The following is a 22,703-nucleotide window of genomic DNA, read 5'->3' on the forward strand; positions in this document are numbered from 1 at the left end:
AATTAAGTAATTCATGAGAGTTAAACTATATAGAAAGTTAAAATACACATGTTCATGATGATAATTTTTAATTTTTTACATTTTTTTATTGTTGATTTCATATTAATGATAATTAATAACAATAAATAATAAATAATATTGAATTAAAAAAAAATATTAAGAATCGCCCCGCTGGCGCCTTGTGTCAGGAGTAATGTTTTTCGCATAAGCAGGTATGACCGAACATACATAGTGTGGACTAGACTATAAGATAGGCAGCTACAAAGCGTGTGCGACTCTTCTCCATTCTCCATTCTCCATTCTCCAACCCAATCCAATGGATTCTGCATTCTCCGTCACCACCACCGCGCACATGGCGTTTTTCAGAGCGCTCCACCGTCATTTCGCCGTAGCTCCTCAACGCGCCTTCCTCCGCCGCAAACTCAAATGCGTCGTTGCTTCCTACAGCAACTGCTCCCGCACTCCGTGTTCCTTCGCTTCCGCGCCATCGCCTTCCTCGCTCCGCTCATACGGTGGACTGCTCCTTCGAACGCGGTGTTCTTTGCGCTGCATTTCGAGCTCCGCCGCTTCTTTTGCTGGCGGTGGGAGTGGCGGCGGCGGAATCGGCGACGGTGGCGGAGGTGGAGGTTCTGGCGGTGAGTCTGGAGATGGTAATATCAAATTGGTTGGAGACACGGCTCAGGAGCTTTCCTCACTCTCGCCTGATGTTATCATTCTCGATGTTTCCGTGGGAACTCTTCTCTCTGCGTAGTTTTATTTGTTATATTTTATAATTTTCGTGTTATTTATTTATTTTTAATAATTTTGGTTTGTTTGCGTGTTTGTTAGGGAATGGTGTGCGGGGGATGTGCGGCAACTGTGAAAAGGATACTGGAAAGTCGAGTAAGTTGTTGAAATTTGGTTTAGAATCTAAACTTTAGATGCGTCCATTATTTTATTTGTAATGATTGGTATTATTATTTGTTTCATAAGTCAGTGGATATTGTCGGAGATGATTAGCATTAAGTTGGAAAATGATGCTCAATGGTTTCAAAGCAATGCAATAGTTTAGTCATAGTTCTTTGATAATTCTTGATACGAATTTGCTTTTTATTGTCCTTATTTATAAGAAAAAAAAGGTCTATGAAAGAGTAAAACTGTCATTCTATATGTTGGTTGTATACTTGTATTGTTGCATATCCTTTATGACCTCTCTTCTTTCTGAACAAAAATATAAACAAAGGGACAAATTAACGAAAAGATATGTAAGGTGGATAAAGTTCTATCATATTCTTTAAAGGGGAGTGCCTATATATATATATATGTATATATCTCTGTGTGTGTGTTTTATTTTAGTCATCTAACTTATGTTTCTTTACATTTTATGCAAATGGACATTGAATAGCCACAGGTGTCATCTGTTAGTGTAAATTTAACTACAGAGACAGCAATAGTTTGGCCTGTATCTGAAGCAAAAAATGCACCAAATTGGCAAAAGCAATTAGGAGAGGCACTTGCAGAGCATTTAACTAGCTGTGGTTATAATTCTAGCCTTCGAGGTATGTTTTCAAGATCAAAACAGTGGCTTTCTTGTTTGGTTGAAAAATGTTTAGTGGAGGGGAGATTGCCCCATTCCAAGGTCAGAATTAGATCATGTCACAAGCTTTAATGAGGCCTTACCTTGCTGCTTATTGATGACCTACTCATGAAGGATAATTGTCAGGAGTTGAGTCCAGGACCTTTGAGCCAATATACTTCATTCCTACCAGCTGAGCAAACCATTGAGCGAACCATTATTAACTTTTTACCTTTGTTACATTGATATCTACATAATTTTCATAAAAGTCACATGCTTGGTTGTTCATACTTCTTTACATCCTTTTATTGTGTTATCTGTTCACATCTATGTCCATCCTATCTTGTTAAAGTCCTTGGCATGTCTTTTAACTCCTAATAGAAGAAGTAATTAAGATACTATGGGATACTATTATATTATGTACATTTATGTGTTAAAAGTCAAGTTTGTATTACTGTTTGAATTGTTAGAGTAGATTGCTTGATTCTTGGTCATAGGGAAAAAATACTATTTTAACTTATTTGAAATGCTTGACTTGTTTGGTATTAAATTGTCAACTTTCTAGATAGTTTCTATTGGAAATAGAAATTTCATTTTTATGTTTACTAAAACATTGTTATACTTTGTGTGTGTATTCATATAATATTGTCATGTACATTTAAATTAATACAGTGGGCTTTCTATTTTGGTCTATATGTCTGTTGGACTGGGATAAATAATAATTAATTATTAAGTAAAGCTGTAAATAATTGTAATGGCTGGGCCATTCATTGTAATACAATAGGTTTACAATCTTTGGTCCATGTACCTCTGTGTTCAGTAAATATGAATTGGAAAGGAATAAATGGTAACTAACACTAGCTGATTAACTAACTAACTAACATTCCTTTCCTATTCATATTTACATAACACTCTGAAACTGGAATAGATAGTAATTCAAGTATTAAGTAAAGCTGTAAATAATTGCAATACCTATTTTAGTTGGCCATTCATTGTTGAACTTGGATTACCTCCTCCTTTCAGCCATTCTTCAAAATATTTATCTCAATACTTGTGAACAACAAATCTGAATTGGGGCTTCATACCTCACTTCATGCTTGTAATTACATGCACCTCATTTTTGTCCATTTCTATATTTCTTGATTCTCACCATCTCTAAAGATTATTAGCTGTAATTATTCTGAGCCCTTGTTAATATTAGTGTTAGTTTCTAAAGGTACTAGTGTGCTCTATACAAATGAGCACTATACACTGAAGTTGAAGCTAGGATTTTGGTTTTGAAATTCTTAAATTGTGAGAGTATAAATGACTGGCAACTAATCTTCCTACCAAAGTAACCAAAGTTTAATTTGGGAACAATATATACTGGGCTCTTAATGTAGTAAGATAAATTTCATATGCATGGAGGTACTATTGAATTGTTTAATAGACATAACATGTGATGGACACATTAATCCTCTGGCTATCCTCAATCCACATAGCAGTCATTACATCAAATGAGATTAGAAGTTACCACATGTTTAGAGTTTCATTGGATTTACATGAAGTTGGCGGCTTAAGTGACAGGTGAAGAAGCTAGCTACTGAAGGAGTTATTTCACCATATAAATGCAAAAAGTGGTTTTCTGGAGTCAATGGTATGCCCTCAATTCATGAGGTTCTAAGTTTTAACACATTACCTTTGTATGAGTAAACTGTTTTCAAATCATATATATCCACCATCCTTAGATATATAGGACAATTTAAAAACCATTATTTATGTCATAAACTTATAATTTCTCCCTTCAGTAGGTGAATCTCTGTGGCTTCTTGTGATGGGTATTGGAGAGCCATGTCTGTGTTCAGGCGCCCCTGCATGGTGAAGAATTTGCTGATGTTAATCTGAAAGTAGCAATCCTTTAGTTATCATGAATTTTGAGGACTCTTATTCATGTGAAGTTGGTTGTGTCTTGTTTTGCTTGTATAGATGGGATTATATTGTTGTGTACCCAATTATTGTTTACAGCTGCTGTATTTTAAATTTACCTGTTGTAGTATAATAAACATCTAGCACTTATTATTACAACTCTCTGTCATTGAGTTCTTTTTTTACATGTATGACGATAGCATGATTAAAATTTTTCTGTCTTTTAGTTTTGAAGCATTAAGAATATTTTTTATTTATTTATAGATTATATTCCCCTCATACATGTTAGTCCACTCTTAACAGTGAGCAAATATTGGGAAAATAGAATATATTGCAAGTGTCTGTGATGAGAACCTGGTGTAACTCCTTGTCTATTATTGCTTTGAGTTATTTTTAAATTGCTTCTATTTTGCTTTTGTTTTGGGTCCACAAGAGGCTACATAACTATGGGGGCAGGGGCACTCTGTCCTGGAGGGTTGGGTGGGTGGGTATCGTGAAATTTTACTGTCACCTTTGATGGCATCAATCACCACCATTTCATTCTTGTTTACCTGCTATCACAGTTTTCCACGGTAGTCAATATATTCTCAGGAGATTAACATTTTCTGTTGAAATTATGGGGTGTTAGGTATAAAGGGAGGGAAAGAAGAGAATAAAGTCTAAATATTTTGAAATTTAATAGACTTGATGTGATGTGATGTAATGTATTACTATTATGATGTTACATTAATACATTCTAGAGCACCAACATTTATACTAATCATAATCCTAACTAAATAAGAAACAATCATGAGATAAGGAAACATGGTAAGCAATCCTAAGAGATGATGAGGAAATAAGGAAACTAATCCTAAAGGATTATCTAATATATTCTAAGATATGATCGATATAATATTGGATTTTTCATACATTCTAACATTTTCCACAGAACTTGTTCCTGTGGAGGCTTGATTTGAACCATAACTTATTCTGTCACTTGAGCGAATAAAATATTGGGAAAATTACAAAAAGTAAAGGAATTTCTTGATTTCCACTCAAGGATTAATTAACCATTCAAAGTGGTAATTAGGTGAGGTCAGTAAGTGGTAATTAATGGTTGCTTATTGACTACTAACCAGATGAACAGCTAATATCCCTAAATTTGAAATATTTTTATGAAGAATTATTTAATGGTAATTTTCCTAATATATTTTGGAGAATCTAGTTGTAGCAATTAGGTGCTAGTCAGTAGTCATTTATAAATTTTATCTTGGTTCATATTATAATTTTGAGAGTGATTAAATTCTTTTGCTAAGTTGAAGCTTAAGGCTTGTGTAGTTTAAATTACAACAGCTTTCTCCATTGATGTGATTGATTGGTTTGACCATTCTGTTCCTGAAAGTGCAGATTCAGCAAGAGACAGTTTCCTCCAAATTTTTGAAAGGAAGATGGAGGAAAGACATAGACAGTTAAGACAATGTGGTAAGGTTATTGTTAAATCTTTCTATACTAGAAGTTGCTACAAAAGCCTACTTATGATATTTCTGAGTGGTTTTCTGACAATTCATATGCTGTGACTTCTGAGGCTAATTGATGTGCTGTTTAAAGGTCGTGAACTAGCTGTTTCTTGGGCTCTATGTGCTGTCTGTCTTGTTGGCCATTTCTCTCATTTCTTTGCACCAAAGGCACCATGGATCCATGCATTTCACTCCATTGGGTTTCACCTATCCTTGTCTTTGTTTACGTTGCTTGGTCCTGGCCGCCAACTTATCCTTGATGGCTTAAAAAGCCTTCTTAAAAGGACGCCTAACATGAACACTTTAGTTGGTCTTGGGGCTTTATCATCTTTTACTGTCAGTTCACTTGCCACCCTGCTGCCAAAATTGGTAAAATGTCTTTTTGAAGTTCATTATCTCCAACCTGTAATTTTGGATTCAATTAATTGCTACATTTAGTAACACAGTTATCTTGAAATAATTAAAGAAAATAGAAAAGTGTTGTATACATGTAATTAATTTAGGACAAATACTTTTCCTATAATTAGCACTGATTTAGGTCAGAGATTGATTACCAGTAATAATTAGGAGATTTTATTTCCCTATCTCCTGTTATTCTTGAATAGCAGTAGCCTATATAGATAGACTTGTGATTGTATTTCCAACAAGCAAAAATATTCAGATTATTCTCTTTAATGTTTTATTTTCAAGTTGGTATCTGAGTTCCTGATATGGGAGACTCTGCCTCAGCACCCTAGCTGCCTATTTTTGTGGCAACCTTAGGCTGCCTTCATTGCAGCTTTTCCTTGTCATCACTTTGGTTGGGCACCTTTATTGTGCCTCGGCCACCTCTGGAAAACATCAACAACCGCTACTGTTTCATATCTGTCTCTGTCATCCATTTCTGATCCCCAGCAATCAGTCCAGGAGGATCGTCATCTTGTTGTTAGCCAGTGTGTGAAGTTTCGTGGCTTGCTGCCTTCTGCTGTCTTCTTGGTCTTCGACATCAATTCTGTTGGTGTCGGGAGACTCATTGACCCCTTTTGTCTCTGTTTCAGGGGTCATTTTAATTAGAACACCTGTCATCCTGGGTTTGTGTCAAGTCGTAGACTCTAAGTTCTTGCTATGGCTGCCTCTCCTACAGTGACTCCATTAAACCCCAACAACCTTCCTGCCCTTCACCAAATATATCGTTTTAATGGAAAAAAAAATATTTACAGTGGGCTCAATATATTTGTACAACTCTTTAAGTATTAGAGGAAATTAGATCATATTGAAGGGAAGGCTCTAGATATGGATGATCCTCAGTTTGCAGTGTGGGATGATGAGGACTCCGTTATTATGACCTGGTTGTGGAGCTTAATGATGCACGAGGTTAGGAGAAATGTTATGTTCCTCTCTTCATCCAAGGGAATTTGGGATACCCTTCATCAAATTTTCTCAATGAAGCAATACCTGCCATGACATGAAGACAAAAATCTTTAACACCAAGCAAAGCAATCTCTTTATCACAAAATTTTATGGGATTCTCAATGGCCTTTGGATTGAGTTGGATTAATACAAAAATTTGAAGATAGAATGAAACAATGACATCACTACCTTAGCTAAGTTTATTGAGAGAGATTGGATCTTTGAGGTTTTGTTTGGATTCAATGCTGAATATGATCCCACCTGTGTTCAATTCTTGAGCAAGGTAAAACTTCCCTCATTCTTAGTAGTATTGTACACAGTATGAGGGGAAGAAACTCACCAAAATGTTATGCAGGATGAGAATCCTGTTGGTGGACCTGCCTTAATCATAGGAAAATCCATTAATGGATTTGCCCCAATTGTAGGCAAAAATAGGTAAAATCTAATCGAGAGAATTGTTGGTGCTCTAATTGCAGAAAAACATGCCACACCAAAGAGACACGATTTAAACTTCATGGAAAAGACCGAGTCCTTAGTTGTATTTGAGGTCTTGAAGGTACCTAAGAAAACCAAGTACACATGTCTACCTCTAGTCCTCCACTTGACTTTAATGTTTAAAGCTGTCATCCCATGCTTGGTTTGCTCACTTTAGCTCTGCCTTAAATTCAATTTGGCATGACTCGCTACGAGGCTAATCACTAAGTGTTTTCTCTCTACTCTTGGTTTAGCTTACATATTTACCTAGTTTTTTATGTTGACGACATTTTCATCATCGACGATGACTTCGATGGTATCCACAAACTCATAACTCATCTCCAAAGTCAATTTCAGACAAAAGAGTTGGGGCCACTCAAGGGAATTAAAGTTGTCCAATTCTCATTTGCATTGCCATTTTCCAATGGAAGTATGCTTTGGACATTTTGATAATGATCAATATGCTTGATTGTCACTTGACTAATACTCATATGGATCCTAATGTGAAGCTTCTTTTGAGTCAGTTGACCCTAACTCGTTGAAAGACTAGAAAGATTTTGTCTTCTCACGGGCAAACTTAATTACCTCAATTTCACTAGACCATACATCACATTTACAGTTAGTGTGGTGAGTCAATTTTTGAATACCCCTTGTGATTGTCACTGGGTTGCTGTAATATGCATCCTTTGATACATAAAGAATGCACCAAGTCACAAATTACTATATGAAGATAGGGGAAATGTTAGAATTGTTTGTTACTTTGATGGTAATTGGTTAGGATCACTATCAAATAGGAGTTTCACTTTGGGGGTATTGTGTTCTTATTGGAGGGAATTTAATATCATGGACGAACAAAAAGCATAACACAATTACTAGATCTAGTGCCAAAGTTGAATACCGTGCTATGGCAGCAATTGCATGTGAGATTACATGTCTTAGGTAACTTCTCCAACAACTAAAATTTGGAGACACTCAAGATACTAGACTGATATGTGACAATCAAACTGCTCTTCACATTTCAACAAATTTGGTCTTGTGTGAGCGACTAAACACAGAGATTGACTATCACTTTGTAAAAGAAAAGGCGCTCTTAGGCAAAATCACCACCAACTTTTTCAGCTCTAGTGATCAACTAGTAGACAATGACATGTTCACGATATCCCTCAAGGGCTCGTGTTGACAACATTTGTAACATACTCGGTTCAATACGACATGTATGCTCCAACTTAGGGAGAGTGTTAAAGATATGATTTTATTTTTATGTAAATAGGGGAATATGTCAATATTATACATCTGAAAAGTAGGGATTACATCCATTTTTTATTTCCTTAATTGCATCCTTGTTAATATAATTAAAGCATTGTATGTGTGGTCTAAACACACAATTCAGCAAACCTAATAGAGGTAGTAGCAGAGACGTTCCTCCATAGTCCATGTTCATGGTTGTAGTTTGGTTTGGTTTGGTTTTAGCCCATACCTACATTTCATTTACATAATTACATTACAATGTTTTAGTTTTTCTTTTTCTTTTTCATTTTGGTTAAAGACTAATGATGGATGTGATTTAGGCTGATGTATAGTTGGCAAAGTGAAATAGTGTTTATCTACTTTGGTATAGTTTGGAGTTCGAGTACGCTGATGCTTATTTATCTATTTTCGTAGATATATTTGTTTAAGCATTATGTTTATATTAAATGGAGTCCTCTTGCATTTGACAAACATGAATGGGAATCAACTATTGGTTAGATTAGATGCTCAACATGTGCTTGGATGTACATATTAACAAAAGCTAAAGAATATATTTGTTTTCTAAAATTATGCAATTGGACTTGTGATAGCTGTATATAAATATAAATTTGATTGTGTTTAATGATATTTTTTTATGTTTATGCAGGGTTGGAAGGCTTTCTTTGAGGAACCAATTATGCTAATTGCATTTGTGTTGTTAGGAAGAAATCTTGAACAGAGAGCTAAAATTAAAGCAACCAGTGATATGACAGGACTTCTTAGTTTATTGCCACCAAAGGCTCGCCTTTTAGTGAACAATGGGGAAACAGAGGTTGGCTTGGTTGTTGAAGTTCCTTCTGACAGTATTTCTGTTGGAGACCAAATTATTGTATTACCTGGAGTGAGTAATCTCAGAATCTACATATTATCAGATACAACCCTGTAGCTCCTTCACCCCGTTTTGGTATCAGGATTCAGAAATGCTTCAGTTGTGTATTTTTTCAAAATGGCTGGTTTTTAGTAGTGTAGCTTTGGGTGATAAAAGTATCTATTGAATTATTGAGAAAGAAACATCATGATAGTGATAATCTTTTTGTCCACTATTGGGGCAAAGAAAGAGAAGGGGGGGGGGGGGATTACCTCTATCTAACAATTTGTTTTCAAATTCCTAAACTTTGACAATGTTTGTGCTGCAAAACCATTGCTAATTGCAATTTGAAGTTTGATCACATTCTGCTTATATTTTGACAAGTGATATGTAAAATACTTGTCACAGCTACATGGCTGTTTTTTTAACCCATATATCTTATTTTCTAGGACCGTGTTCCAGCTGATGGAGTTGTGAGAGCTGGTAGAAGCACTATAGATGAATCAAGTTTCACTGGTGAACCACTGCCTGTAACAAAAGTAACTGGGGTACATTCTATCTCAAAATATTTTGTTATAATCTGAGATTTATTTGGCTTTTGACTCAACTTGCAGCTTTTATTGGTTCCTTTGAGCACCTGTGGATGCTATGATCATTGATTCTAAGTTCATCAGTGCATTGTGTACAATTTATCAGTAGAAAAAGAAAACCATTTGATTGCATCTTAATTGATGATGAGCAGAATTCATTTTCTGTAGATATATGATTGACCCCTTTACATTTCTGTACCGGGGCAGTACTGTATAGTTTATTTTAGTGACTGGTTGATGGGTTTTATTTCTGCAGAGTGAGGTTGCAGCTGGAAGTATAAATCTTAATGGAACTCTTACAGTGGAAGTGCGGAGACCAGGTGGCGAGACTGTTATGGGAGACATTGTTCGTCTAGTTGAAGAGGCACAAAGTAGGGAAGCTCCTGTACAGCGGTTGGCTGACAAGGTTCACCTACTCAATCTTGTCTTAATTTTATAGCAAATTTTGTTTTGTTTCTATGTCAAATGGTCTGGTTACTTGTCATAGTTAATTTCCGCCAATAGTGACTCTGAAATACAGATTTAGTATTGTAATTGAGGCTTTCTTTTGGATTGGAAGAATATCTAGTCTTGATAAGTAAGATGTAAAGCTTGAAGTCTGTGCAAGATTTGTTCATTGTTTTTCGGGGGAATGGAGTTTCTATATTATAGTTGACCTTAGCAGGTGGTCAAAGCATCCTTCCCTGGGTGGTAGGACAATGCTTATGTTATATACCTCCAAACAATGTTTTTAAAATCAGACCGGTGATTTGATCTGGTGAATACACTGATCTATAGTTCAATGGTTAAGTGTGTTTTAATAAATGTTTTGTCCTGTGTTGCACATATTCCCAAGCACCAAACGTGACTGCAAGAATTTGTTGGATCCTCATTGAAAGTAGCTTCAATTGGTATTCAAACACACCCATGTTTACCAAGATAAAAAAATCATAGTAAATAGCTAAATAATAGCAATCTATATATATGTACATCACATATATGGGTCTTGATTTACTATAAAACATGTTTTAGAATTAAAAAATTTTAAAAAGAAAAAAATATTTTTGAAATTGGTTCACTCGTTTTTACCTGGTTTTGGGCTGATTCTTGATATCATTGTTTTGCTCCAATGGTTTTCTGAGTTGTTTGAATCGGTGACTCACTAAGTGGGCCAGTGTGCTCCAGTTAGCTCCATTTTCTGTGTAGAGTGTAATTCTTCATCTTTAAGGAGATGTCTTTAGGTAAGCAGCTTCTTTGGGATAAGGTTAGGCTTTAGCTTTCACTTTTGTGCAAGTCAGGTCAAGTGCTACCAAAAGCAGCTTGAAAAGGGTTGTCACTTGTCCACCAGTTCTCACCCTTTTAAAAACTCCACATGCTTTGGCTGTATTCCCATATTTCTTAGTAGACAGCACATGATAATTTTATTAAAGGGACTTAGACTGACTCAACCACAAAAACTAGTTTAGGGAAGGGGGATTCCCATTTCTTATACGGAGTACTTTGGTTGTATTCCTAGCAGACATGGAACATTTGAACATTTATTGCTTCATATTTGCATCCACATCTATTTGCAGGACTTTTCATTTGACTTCCCTTTTTTGTTGAAGCACATGTTTCGTTAGGTGCTGAAAAACCATATGCCTTCCATTAGAGTAATTGCTAGCATTGTCATAATAATATCCCTAACTATGGTTGAAATGTTCTCATTCCTCTATCTTCCTTTTTTCTACTACATTACTGAACTGAGTAGTGAGTATTACTCTGACATACATCATTCACTAAATTGAGTAATAGCATTTTATGTATATCCAGGTGGCTGGACACTTCACTTACGGAGTGATGGCAGCCTCTGCTGCTACATTCACATTCTGGAGTCTGTATGGCAAACACATTTTACCTTCTGCTCTATATCAAGGAAGCCCGGTGTCATTGGCTTTGCAGCTCGCCTGCAGTGTTCTGGTATGCTATCAAATGCTTTCCATGGGCCATATATATCCCATCACGTATGTTGAGGCACTGGGTAGCTGGGGCATATTTTGCCTTCATCTTTATGATTTTAGAAAATCAAAATTATAAAATCTGTTTTGTAGCTCTCGTGTAATGGCTTGGCCATTTAGACTGAATATTTTTGGACACGGTATAAGAATTCTTGGTAATGAGTGTTTTAAAATTTAACCTTGATATACATGGTTAAGAATTGAACATTATTGCACTTGCACAAAGTAGTAGGATTTACTTTTTTCAGGCCATGCTTCAAAGCTTCTCATCATTTCACATAAGATGGCTAGTAGTGTGTTAGATTCATCCTGTGTCTGTGTGATTCTTCTTTAGCTCCATGTCTGCTGATTTATGCTTCCGTTTTTTACTCATACTATTTCATTTCATATTTGAGTTTTGAATGCAGCATGTCATTTTTGTTTTGGAGCATTTAAAGAAAAAGAACTACAATTGCAATAGATTAAGAAGTAAAAATTGGAGTTAAAGAGTTTTCCTTTCATGCAGGAACTCTCTCCTCTTTGAGAAACATTGTTGAAAATGTGTTTAACATGCTTGAAAATTTTTCTAATTAGAATCCCAATTAAAGGGCACTGATTAGAATGGATTCCATTGTTCCTTATTTAATCTGTTTCGTTGAGGAATTTTTTAGACTGATTAGCAGCATTGTTTATTAAAATCTCTTTCCTAATTTTGTAGATATGCTGTGTTTTAAATAGTGATCAATAACTTGTACAGAATAACAATAACACACAAAAACACAGCACATTATGATTTCATGGTATTGTCAATGAGGTTTGACACCTCTAATGAAAAGCCAATACCCAATAAATGGATCAAGTTTGATGCTAACCCGTATAGCCTTGTTTATGGTGTGAGTTGGGTTCAGCATTCCAAGCCCAATCTTAATTTGGCCCATCCTGGCAATTGAGTGGCCACCAATAGGTAGGGCCATATATATATATATATATATGCTCAATTCATTCAATACACATAATTAGAAAATATTTTGTTTCTCCTAAATAAGATATTATGCATAATTACTAAATATCATGATATTATAAAATATTTTGTTTCTCCTAAATAAGATATTATGCATAATTACTAAATATCATGATATTATTCTCAACAATATATATATATATATATATATTTTTTTTTTTAATTATACTGACCCTTATTTATTTGGACTAAATTTTCTATATTTGGTTAGATGCCCATGTTAAAAAGAATAAACAAAAAGGCTTAAGGTTCGAAGATATTTCTGATGACCTTCACCAAGTTTTAAATATAATAAATATCAACCATTGAAACATAATAGGCTAATGCAGGAGTATAGAAATGAAAATTAGTAATTTTATATGTTATATACAATTTAATTATTATATTATTGATGTAGTTATGAAGTGAATTTTAAAAATTAAAATAGGTCAGTTGTCTAGCCCTAAAAAGTGTTTGCCGCACAGTCTCTCCTGATGGACCAAGCCAGCCTAAATTGACACCTTTATGCAATACCAATCAAAAAGGACCATTGTTGCTACTAGATGATGAAATGGGGTTTGGACAGCGGTAATCCTTACCATGGGTGCTAGTGGAATTGATAATTCGTCCTTCCAATTCATAATGGAGAAGCAAAATCTGTTATTCTTTATTTAATTTCTTTTCTTTAGGAAGTTTTTAGGCAGCATTGGTTATTATGGATTTTTTATTCTCCATTTTTTGTACCTGTGCTGTATTTTAAACGGGAAAGATTAACTTACACAGAATAACTTACTAGAAATAAAGATTACATTCGGATTTCACACTTGTAAGTTTTGTTAATATAGGCTCAAAAGTAGCTCTAAGATATCATATGATCCAGATTTTTTGGGCTTTTCTTCTCCTTAAAAGGAGCAACAGGTCAAATACAATATTAAAGAAGCTCTAAAAAAGATAAAAGGAGTTTTTTTGACAAAGAAGAGCAAAAAAAAAAAAAATGGTGCTTCCACAACAGAGGAGTTTCTGCTCCTCTATTCTGAAAACATCTAGTCCCCCAATGACATACCTTCGTCTGTAGCATCTCTCTGTCTTGCTAGTGAACCCACCAGCCACAAACTTTATGTTCTTCAACAGTGAAAAATGTTTGTCATAATTCACAATGCTTTTGGTGCTATCAACGCTCATATTCTTTCTGTGTTATTTGCTTTCTTTTGATAATGAAAGAGGGGATAAAGAAACAGCCTTGTGTAGTTAGTGAATCAATCAATTTTGATACCAATGAGGCTAGGATGTCAGAGATCTAAGTAGGAGAAAATTAGTTCAGAGTGCAAGGGTTGACAGAGATTTAGGTTGATATTCGTTAGTGGGTGGGTTAGGAGTGCATGCCAAAAGTTTGGTGAAATCATTAGTGGTATAGAAGTTTGCAAATAAGCTAATAAAATATAACAGTAAACAGCTTTAGCTTTGTTTCTGAATGTATTATTTTTAACTAAAACTCTATAGTAACTTCTAAAATAAAAATGAAAAAACACAGCCAAACTCTTAGTCCGAGTAACTGACTCCTTTTATGCAGGGGTTTGGATGGCAAATTTAATTTTGATACATAGCCCTCCTGCTCTTTCTCTTATTTTCCTTAATAGAAAAGAGAAAATAAGCCTATTTTGAGCATTCTCAGATATTGCTTAAATGAAAATTCTTGTATCTGTTCTGGTAGTAATACTTGTTTTTTAATGCAGGTTGTCGCTTGTCCATGTGCACTTGGGTTAGCCACGCCCACTGCAGTGCTGGTAGCATCTTCACAGAAATCACATATAGTATCACTTTAGTTATCATTATGGTTAAACTAAGCCATACTATACAATTTTTTGTGTTTAAAAGGTTGGAACTTCTTTGGGGGCTAAACAAGGATTACTTTTGCGAGGTGGAAACATTCTAGAGAAGTTTGCCATGGTAAACACTGTTGTGTTTGACAAAACAGGGACCCTCACAGTTGGTAGACCTGTTGTAACAAACATTGTCACTCCTACATGCATAAAAAAAGCAATTTCAAGGTAGTGTTGGTCAAGATTTTTTTGTTCATTTATTACAATCAATGCATAAAATTGTTGTTTTGTACTCCTAAGTAGAAAAAGAATGTGGAGGTATTTTGTGAAATTTTAAGTATAGTGAGAAATCATATCACTAGGTTATGTAATAAGTAGTATTTCTGTATTTGTAATCGGATTTCACATGATTTCTTTTGTTACATACTTAAGTTATGGAACTAAAAGGTGATATAACCTTGCCTTTCTAATGCAGCCAAACTGAAGAAAATGTTTTGTCTGATGTTGAAGTTCTAAGGTTAGCGGCTGGGGTAGAATCAAATTCAGTACATCCAGTTGGGAAAGCAATTGTGGATGCTGCTCAGGCATTTAATTGTCATAATGCTAAGGTTCTCATTTTATTTCTTGTTAATGTTTCAATTATGTTCTCTGCATTTGTGGGGTTATCAATTACCTTGTTCAAGCATTTGTTCTTTCCCTGTTGACATGAACATTATACAATATGTTGAGCAATTTAACTGCTATCCTTTTTTATATGACATCTCAATTAGTACTACTTTGTTTTAGTACCCTTTTACAGTCAGTATGACAATTTTTTTAAGAGACTTACCCATTGGTAATCTGACTAACAGGCATTGTAGAATTGAAATTGGTTTGTAATGTATGCATCTTATATTTCAAGTGCATTAGCTTCTTTTCACAAAATTTATGAAGATAAAACTGTCAGCTTATGCCTTACAGCAAAATCTGCAGGTAACAGATGGAACATTCCTGGAAGAGCCTGGATCTGGTGCTGTGGCAACCATTGATAACAAAAAGGTTTCTGTCGGAACATTGGAATGGATTACGAGGTACGTGGTTATTTGTCCAAAGACAATATAAGATGTTCCTCGAGAGTTCTTAATATTTCTTATTAATTTATTATAAAGATATTCCCTGCAAATAATTGCAGCATACCAGTGTTTGCTTGCCTTAGACCTAGTCCATTTTACTAAGAGACTGGTAGCTTTCATTCTATTCTAATTCCTGTAGAAATTTTATTTATTTTTTCATTATAAATTTCAATCCTTCAGCGGGTTATTCACTTTGTACAGGAATGGAGTTATTAACAGTATACATCAAGAAGTGGAGAAGTATAATAACCAATCCTTTGTCTACGTTGGGGTTGATGATTCTTTAGCTGGCCTAATTTATTTTGAAGATGAGATAAGGGAAGATGCAAGAGATGTTGTTGACACACTGTCTAAGCAAAATATAGGTGTATACATGCTATCCGGAGACAAGAAGAATGTGGCTGAGCATGTTGCTTCTCTTGTCGGAATTCCCAAAGAGAAGGTAAAAGGTTTTCAACATATGATATAAATTTTCAATGTTAAGGTCACTTATGTTGCGGGATCTTTGGTGCCATACTCAAAATGTATAGATGTCTGTTAGAAATTTAGAATTGGTAGGGTACATATGGTCATTTCTACATTGATGTTACTCCATTAAAGAGAGGCTCAGAACTGAATGTTACTTCTTCTATATATATAATTAAATCTCCTAGCTGTAATTGATCTTCTTCAGCAGCTTTGAATCATCAGTTGCTTGATTAGTGAGAAATTTTTACTTATTCACTTTTAATGATAAGATATTAAATACAAGGGTGCGCTGCACTCTCTGTCACAGTTCACAAGTAACCCTCCTATGCTTAAACACACGAAGTTTTATATTCCATTCATCATAAGCTTGAAAATATTAAGAGTAGCAACCATCTGAGTTCAAGTACTGTATCTGTATGAAAGCCTGGAAGTTAAATTTGCTGGCTATTTATGTTTTAGCATAGATGGATGTCTCGGGTTATGTACCAAAAAATATATTTTGCTTGATAGTAATTCTTTAACACGGAAAAGATGTTTGGTTATTCATTGCCTTACATGTGTTGTCTTTTGTAGGTGCTATCTGGAGTGAAACCAGATGAGAAAAAGAAGTTCATAAATGAACTTCAGAAAGATAAGAACATTGTAGCTATGGTTGGTGATGGAATTAATGATGCAGCAGCACTGGCTTCTTCTCATATTGGTATTGCATTAGGTGGAGGTGTTGGGGCTGCTAGTGAGGTGTCTTCTATCGTATTAATGCGCAACCAGCTCTCACAGGTCATTGTTATTTATCTTTATTTTTTTTTCCTAATTTTCTTAGAGCATTCTTATATTTGTAAAAAAACTATATTATTTTATTCAACATTTTGTGTGTAAAAGTGGCATGTGAAAAATCCTTTGCTCGATACTGAATGGTTTGGGTTTTATCATGTTTCTTTTGTATCTGAATGCCTTTAGGTTATACATGGGTTGACATCACGATGGTAGGTGGGTTTAATGACATGACCTTCCCAAAAACTTCGGAAATATAGATGAGAGAAAAAACAAAATATTGGACCGAAATATGTAAAACTTTCATAGGCTTCCATTTCTTTTAATCTCCCTTTATATTTGTTTTTCGAAGTTGATATCATATCTCAATTCTCATAGACAAGTCAGTCAGACAAACCTCATTTTATGTGCAATCGATTCACTTTCGTAAAGCCCACTTTTGCTTCTTACCTTTGTTGATGCTCACACACGTTTCACATGGTTTTATCTTCTTAAAAGAAAAGTCCAAACTCTTGAAATTTTTAAACAATTTCATGCAGTTAAGAATCAATACCAACTACCTATTAAAGCCATTCAAATTGATTGGGAAGGAGAGTATCGTTCCTTCGCAGCATATCTCAATGCTACTGGAATACAACATTGTATCATATGTCCACACATACACACACCACCAAAATGGGGTTGTAGAACGTAAACATAGGCATATTTTTGAACTCGGTCTCACCTTGTTAGCTCAAGCTAATCTACCTATGCAGTTTTGGGATCATGCTTTCATGACCAATGTTTACTTAATCAATAGGCTTCCATCATCTTCTATCTAAAATGAAGTTCCATATCAAAAACTTATTCAACAAGCTCCAGATTACAAATTTCTCAAATTTTTTTGGTTGCTCTTGTTTTCCACATCTTCGACCTTACAACAAAAACAAACTTCAATTTTGATCACAAGAGTGTGCCTTCTTAAGGTATTCCACATCTCCAAAAGGCTACAAGTGCCTTGCAGCAGATGAACGCCTCTATATTTCCAAAGATGTTGTCTTTAATGAAACTAGGTTTCCCTACAAGGATCTCTTCTCTCCATCAACTATCAATTCTCCCCAAGAAACTATCCAAGTTCCTTTTATTGTAACTAACACTCATACTTCTACACCCTACACTTCATCAACCTCCTCAAATGAACATTGTTCAATTCCCACCTATACCTCACACATCAGCAACCTCACTAAACATTCCTCCTGAATCACCTAACTCACAAGACATTACAACTTATATGTCTCCTTCCAATTTATCCATCCCTACATCATCTATCCTAGAATCCAATAATTCTCCAATCATTAATCCTCATAATGTTCATCCTATGATAACAAGAGCAAAATATGGAATAATCAAATCACATTTACAACCAACCCTTTTGCTGACCTATGTTGAACCCAAAACAACTAAACAGGCCTTACCCAATTCTACTTGGTTTACTGCAATGCAGACAGAATACAATGCCTTACTTCACAATGGCACATGGTCCCTTGTTAATCTACCACAAAATAGGACTACAATAGGATTTAAATGGGTCTTTCGTGTTAAGGAAAACCCTGATGGCATTGTCCAAAAATACAAAGCCCGCCTCGTTGCTAAGGGGTTTCATCAACAATTTGGATATGATAATAATGAAACTTCCGTGTTAAGGAAAACCCTGAGGCACTATCGAAAAATACAAAGCTTGCCTTAACCCATCATTGACCTATTCAACAACTAGATGTCAATAATGTCTTTCTAAATGGCACTATTGAAGAGGAAGTGTATATGACTCAACCTCAAGGATTTGAATCTACTGACAAGAGTAAAGCAATCTATGGGCTCAAACAAACAACACCCGGTGCTTGGTTTGAGAAATTAAAATCAACTCTACTGTAATTTAACTTTCAAGTAACCAAGTGTGACCCGTCATTGTTAGGTTACTCCAATGCCAATAATGTCATCTACATCCTGGTATATGTAGATGACATTATCATTACAAGCAATAATTCAACCATTCTTCATAGTTTAATCTCTCAACTTAATTCTGCCTTTTCATTCAAAGATCTTGGTAACCTTGATTACTTCCTTGGTATTGAAGTGACTGATGGCTCACTTATCTTAACTCAAAGCAAATATATTAGGGATCTCTTAAATTGCACTGATATGGAAGGTTCAAAATTCATTTCTTCTCCAATGGTTAATGGCTGCAAATTATCCAAAATTGGATCTGAATGTTTTTCGGATGCGTCTCTCTATAGGTCAATGGTTGGGTTGGGGCATTACAATATGCCACCATCACTAGACCCGAAATCAGCTTATTGTCCATGAATGAACAACATTACATAGCAACCTATATATTTTATAGTTGATGTTCTGTAGCAGTCTTTCTATTTTCCCAATCACCAGTATACTATCCAGTAACCAATCTCTTTTTGGACTAGTAAGCAGCCCTTTTGATGTGTGTGAGCATTGTACAAGAGAGCAGTTCTCTAACTGACTCTCAGGTAGTTGCTTAGGTGGCTGGCTAGTATTCTGTTGAGTCAGCTACAAACTGTACCTAGCCTTCCTTACTCTAGCTCTATAAATAGCAACCTGTAACTCATTGTAATAACTTTCATTTTCCTCAATAATAATAACAGAAACTGTCTCTCTGATCTTCTTACAAGATTATTGCGTTGACCTTGTCAAAGAACCCCTTAACTAACCTTATGATCATTTTTGAGTTGACAGTTTAGATGACAACTTCCTCAGAACACTGGTTAAAATATATGTTCAAGTATCCATTACATTTAATATCTCCAAGAGACATTGAGAGTGGATTCAAAGTAGGTGATTTATATGAAAAATATGGAAGATATGTTTACTTCAATAGTAAATGAATGTCTTACCAATAAAAAAAAACATCTGATAAAAAAAATGATTGTTTTGGCACTGTTCTCAATGCCTTTTGTTAATACACTATATTATTTACACCTACAATACTTTTTGGATGTTGATTTAGATAATGGAGTGTATACGAGATAATTAATCTGTTTTTTTTTTATTTTTAATTTCAGCTAGTTGATGCCTTGGAGCTTAGCAGACTGACCATGAATACTGTAAAACAAAATCTTTGGTGGGCTTTCATTTACAACATTGTAAGTTCTTCTGCTGTCCAACTATAGAAATTAATCAGCATGTTTGTGGTGGTTATATAACTAAGAATTTTGTACGATTCATTGGCATACTTTCCACTCTTCATTTTGATAGAAGTAGATTTTTTTTTTTTCTCATGGAAATTGTTCATAGCTTTTTCTTTTACGATGATCAGTAAAAGAACCTCTCAGAAAAATGTTGAGCTATTCATGAATTATTCGAACTTGACTCATTAAATGCTCAATCAAACTCATTGTTTTAATAAACAAAAAGGTCAAACTTGACTTTAGGCTCAATTACATATTTATAAGTCAAGTTCAAGCTTAGCTTTATTGGCTTGACAATAAAAAATTCTGAATAACTCGTGTGTGCATATATATGATTAAATAAAAATTGTTGATTCTTTATAACAAGAAATATACTTGTTAAATTATAATTTTATCTTGAAATTTTCTCATTGCATCATTTTTATGTTCAAATATTCTCTTTTTCTTCTCACTTTTATGTCATCCTAACATTGAAAATATCTATTAAAATACTTGATTAATAAACTTAAGAAACACTTCATAAATATATTTGATAAATAAAATAATCAAGCTATAAGATTACAAAGTGACGGGAAAAATAATGATGGCACTTCAGTGGTTATAATGGAGAGAACCATAGGAAGTTATTTGTGACAACAAAGTATCAACCAAACTCAAAGGAAAAATCAACTATAAATGTTGGGCTTTTAAGGGCAAGAGAAAAAAGGTGGGATAATAAAAATGAGTATGTGAAGATGGATGTTATGACTATACAAAAAAGGAGAGGCTATGAAATGATTATATTCGGGATATATTGGTGTGCCACTTATCGAGGGGAAATTAAGAGAAAATTGATTAAGGTGATTTGGACATGTGAAAAGAAGGCCATAGAAGGTAGCAGTGAAGAGTATATTGCATGGTTTTTAGCCTTGTCAAAAGGGTTAGTAGAGAGACAAGAACATTGGACGAAATTATTAAAAGGAATCTAATGATGAATAATATCACTTAAAATTTTGGTTTTTAATCAAAGTTTAGTAACATCGTGTGTGATCCATGGAGCCAACTTTACATAGTAGGATAAGGTGGTGGTGGTGGTGGTGGTTGTTGTACTAATGAGTCAGATAAGTCAAACTCAAACATCATATTTTTCTAATTCAAGATTTCAATCTAGCTCATTTAAATAAATAAGTCAAGCTCTCATTTTTTTTTTCAAACCAAGCTTGAACTCTTGGCTTGGCTTGTATACATTCTTAAATAAAGCATTCCATATCAAAATGCAGAGTATAATCAATGTCTGAATTAATTTCATTGGATCATACCATCCCTAGCTACTAACATCAAATATCACCATATTACTGCCAACATAAATGTTATGCTACTTGTGCTACTGGTCTCTGTCAGTCATCTCCTTTGCCTGCTTGCTACTGTTCTTTGCACATTTTCTCGTGTGCATGTGCCTAAATAACTGCATAAGCATGTCGCTTTTCTAGTTGACATCTCAGGTAGAATAGATTATGTTATGTTCTTTTATCTAATCTGATGAATAACAAGGTTTCGGTATGAGGGGGCAAAAAACGACTCCAAGGTATATAAAAAGTTGCTATGTTGGGGGGAATGCAAAATCAGCTTTTTTCAATTATTTTATATTGGACTTGGTGTTATTTTTGTCAAATCTATTGACATTTTTTGTTCTGTTTTATGGATCTTGAATCTTCTTCTACATCAGATACTAGAAGTCAATTAAACATTTCCGACATCAGTTAGACGTAACTAATCAGCTAAACTAATCCATACATGATTTCCCTCTTGTTTACTTCTGTTGGCTTTCCCTTGCCAACATGGTGCTGGTTTGGTAGGGAACTTGAGTTACGACTGGTGCAATAGATCATATCTCTTACAAATTCAACTGAGTTTAGGACTGATTGTTTTTTTTTGTTGTTTCAATGATTCCGTTCTTATTTATGATTTTGGAGTATTTGAAAATATAAAGTTTTATTTTGTTATTCAACTGTCGTGGTGTAATTATACCTCTATCTTTATACAGGTAGGAATTCCAATTGCAGCTGGAGTGTTATTTCCCATAAATGGGACGGTGCTGACTCCATCAATTGCAGGGGCTCTCATGGGGCTGAGTTCCGTTGGCGTAATGACTAACTCGTTACTTTTGAGATTCAAATTTTCCTCAAAGCAGAAACAAATACATAGCAAATTGCCAAAGATCAAAATCCATGGGGGTTCTGATCTGGCGCAACAAAACCAGAAAACAAACCACCCTTATTAGATGTCAGATGTACACAGTAACACAACGAAAAGGAGGTTCCCCTTTTGATGTAGAGCACGACAGAAGTATACACTTCTAACCTTAGATCTTGTGGTGATCACCCAAGGATGAAAAGAAATCAGTAGAGACGAGAATTCGGATGTATAAAGTGAAATAATCACACCATCAATGAGACGGGACACTAATCAAGCAGTTGAGGTGACGTGAAAGAATAATTAGATAAATCATGTTGCTGGGGGAAACTTCTATTGATTAGCAAAGGTCTCTCTTTGGGGGAGCTCCCTAGCTGTCTTCTTTCTTTAATATTAAGCTTTTATCTATAGCAGCTTTCCACTTATGGCAGGTACATTTTTTTCCTTTTTTATAATTTAGATCTGAAGTCTTGGTTCACGTCTACAATATCAAATTCCAAGACTTTAGGTTGAGATAAAATCTGTTTATATTTCTGTATTTACAATATTTCTAAGTCTACTCAAATGCTTCCATAAAACACATCGAATTTCAAATAAAACTTTAGTTGTGTGAAGAGTGGAGGTGAGGGGATAACGTCATGTTAATACTTTCAGACTTCCTTCCTGAGAGTTTTGGTTCCTCCTATCTTTCTATTTCCATCTAA

At 34.8% G+C, this 22,703-nt stretch overlaps 1 protein-coding gene across 3 annotated transcripts; it reads left to right on the forward strand.

The window, feature by feature from the left end:
* Positions 1–213: 213 nt before the first annotated feature.
* On the forward strand, positions 214–22,613 carry PAA1 (P-type ATP-ase 1). Of its 3 annotated transcripts, none has more exons than XM_029272736.2 (17): positions 214–727; positions 829–882; positions 1,385–1,538; positions 4,847–4,921; positions 5,048–5,325; positions 8,714–8,947; positions 9,364–9,453; positions 9,761–9,910; positions 11,296–11,442; positions 14,193–14,243; positions 14,335–14,507; positions 14,755–14,887; positions 15,252–15,349; positions 15,593–15,833; positions 16,433–16,636; positions 19,702–19,782; positions 21,851–22,613. In XM_029272736.2, exons 1-17 carry the CDS (start codon positions 317–319, stop codon positions 22,085–22,087), a joined length of 2,811 nt encoding a protein of 936 aa, XP_029128569.1. In that variant the 5' UTR covers positions 214–316; the 3' UTR covers positions 22,088–22,613. The 3 variants fall into 3 exon arrangements, with proteins under 3 accessions (XP_029128569.1, XP_020222258.1, XP_029128570.1); XM_020366669.3 differs by having other exon boundaries at positions 215–727; positions 9,364–9,462; XM_029272737.2 differs by lacking the exon at positions 5,048–5,325 and having other exon boundaries at positions 216–727; positions 4,847–4,926; positions 9,364–9,462.
* The last annotated feature ends 90 nt before the right edge of the window (positions 22,614–22,703 follow it).

The sequence above is a fragment of the Cajanus cajan genome, chromosome 2, assembly GCF_000230855.2.
Source record: "Cajanus cajan strain Asha chromosome 2, NIPB_CcT2T_4, whole genome shotgun sequence".
In the NCBI taxonomy this organism is placed as follows: Eukaryota; Viridiplantae; Streptophyta; class Magnoliopsida; order Fabales; family Fabaceae; genus Cajanus; species Cajanus cajan.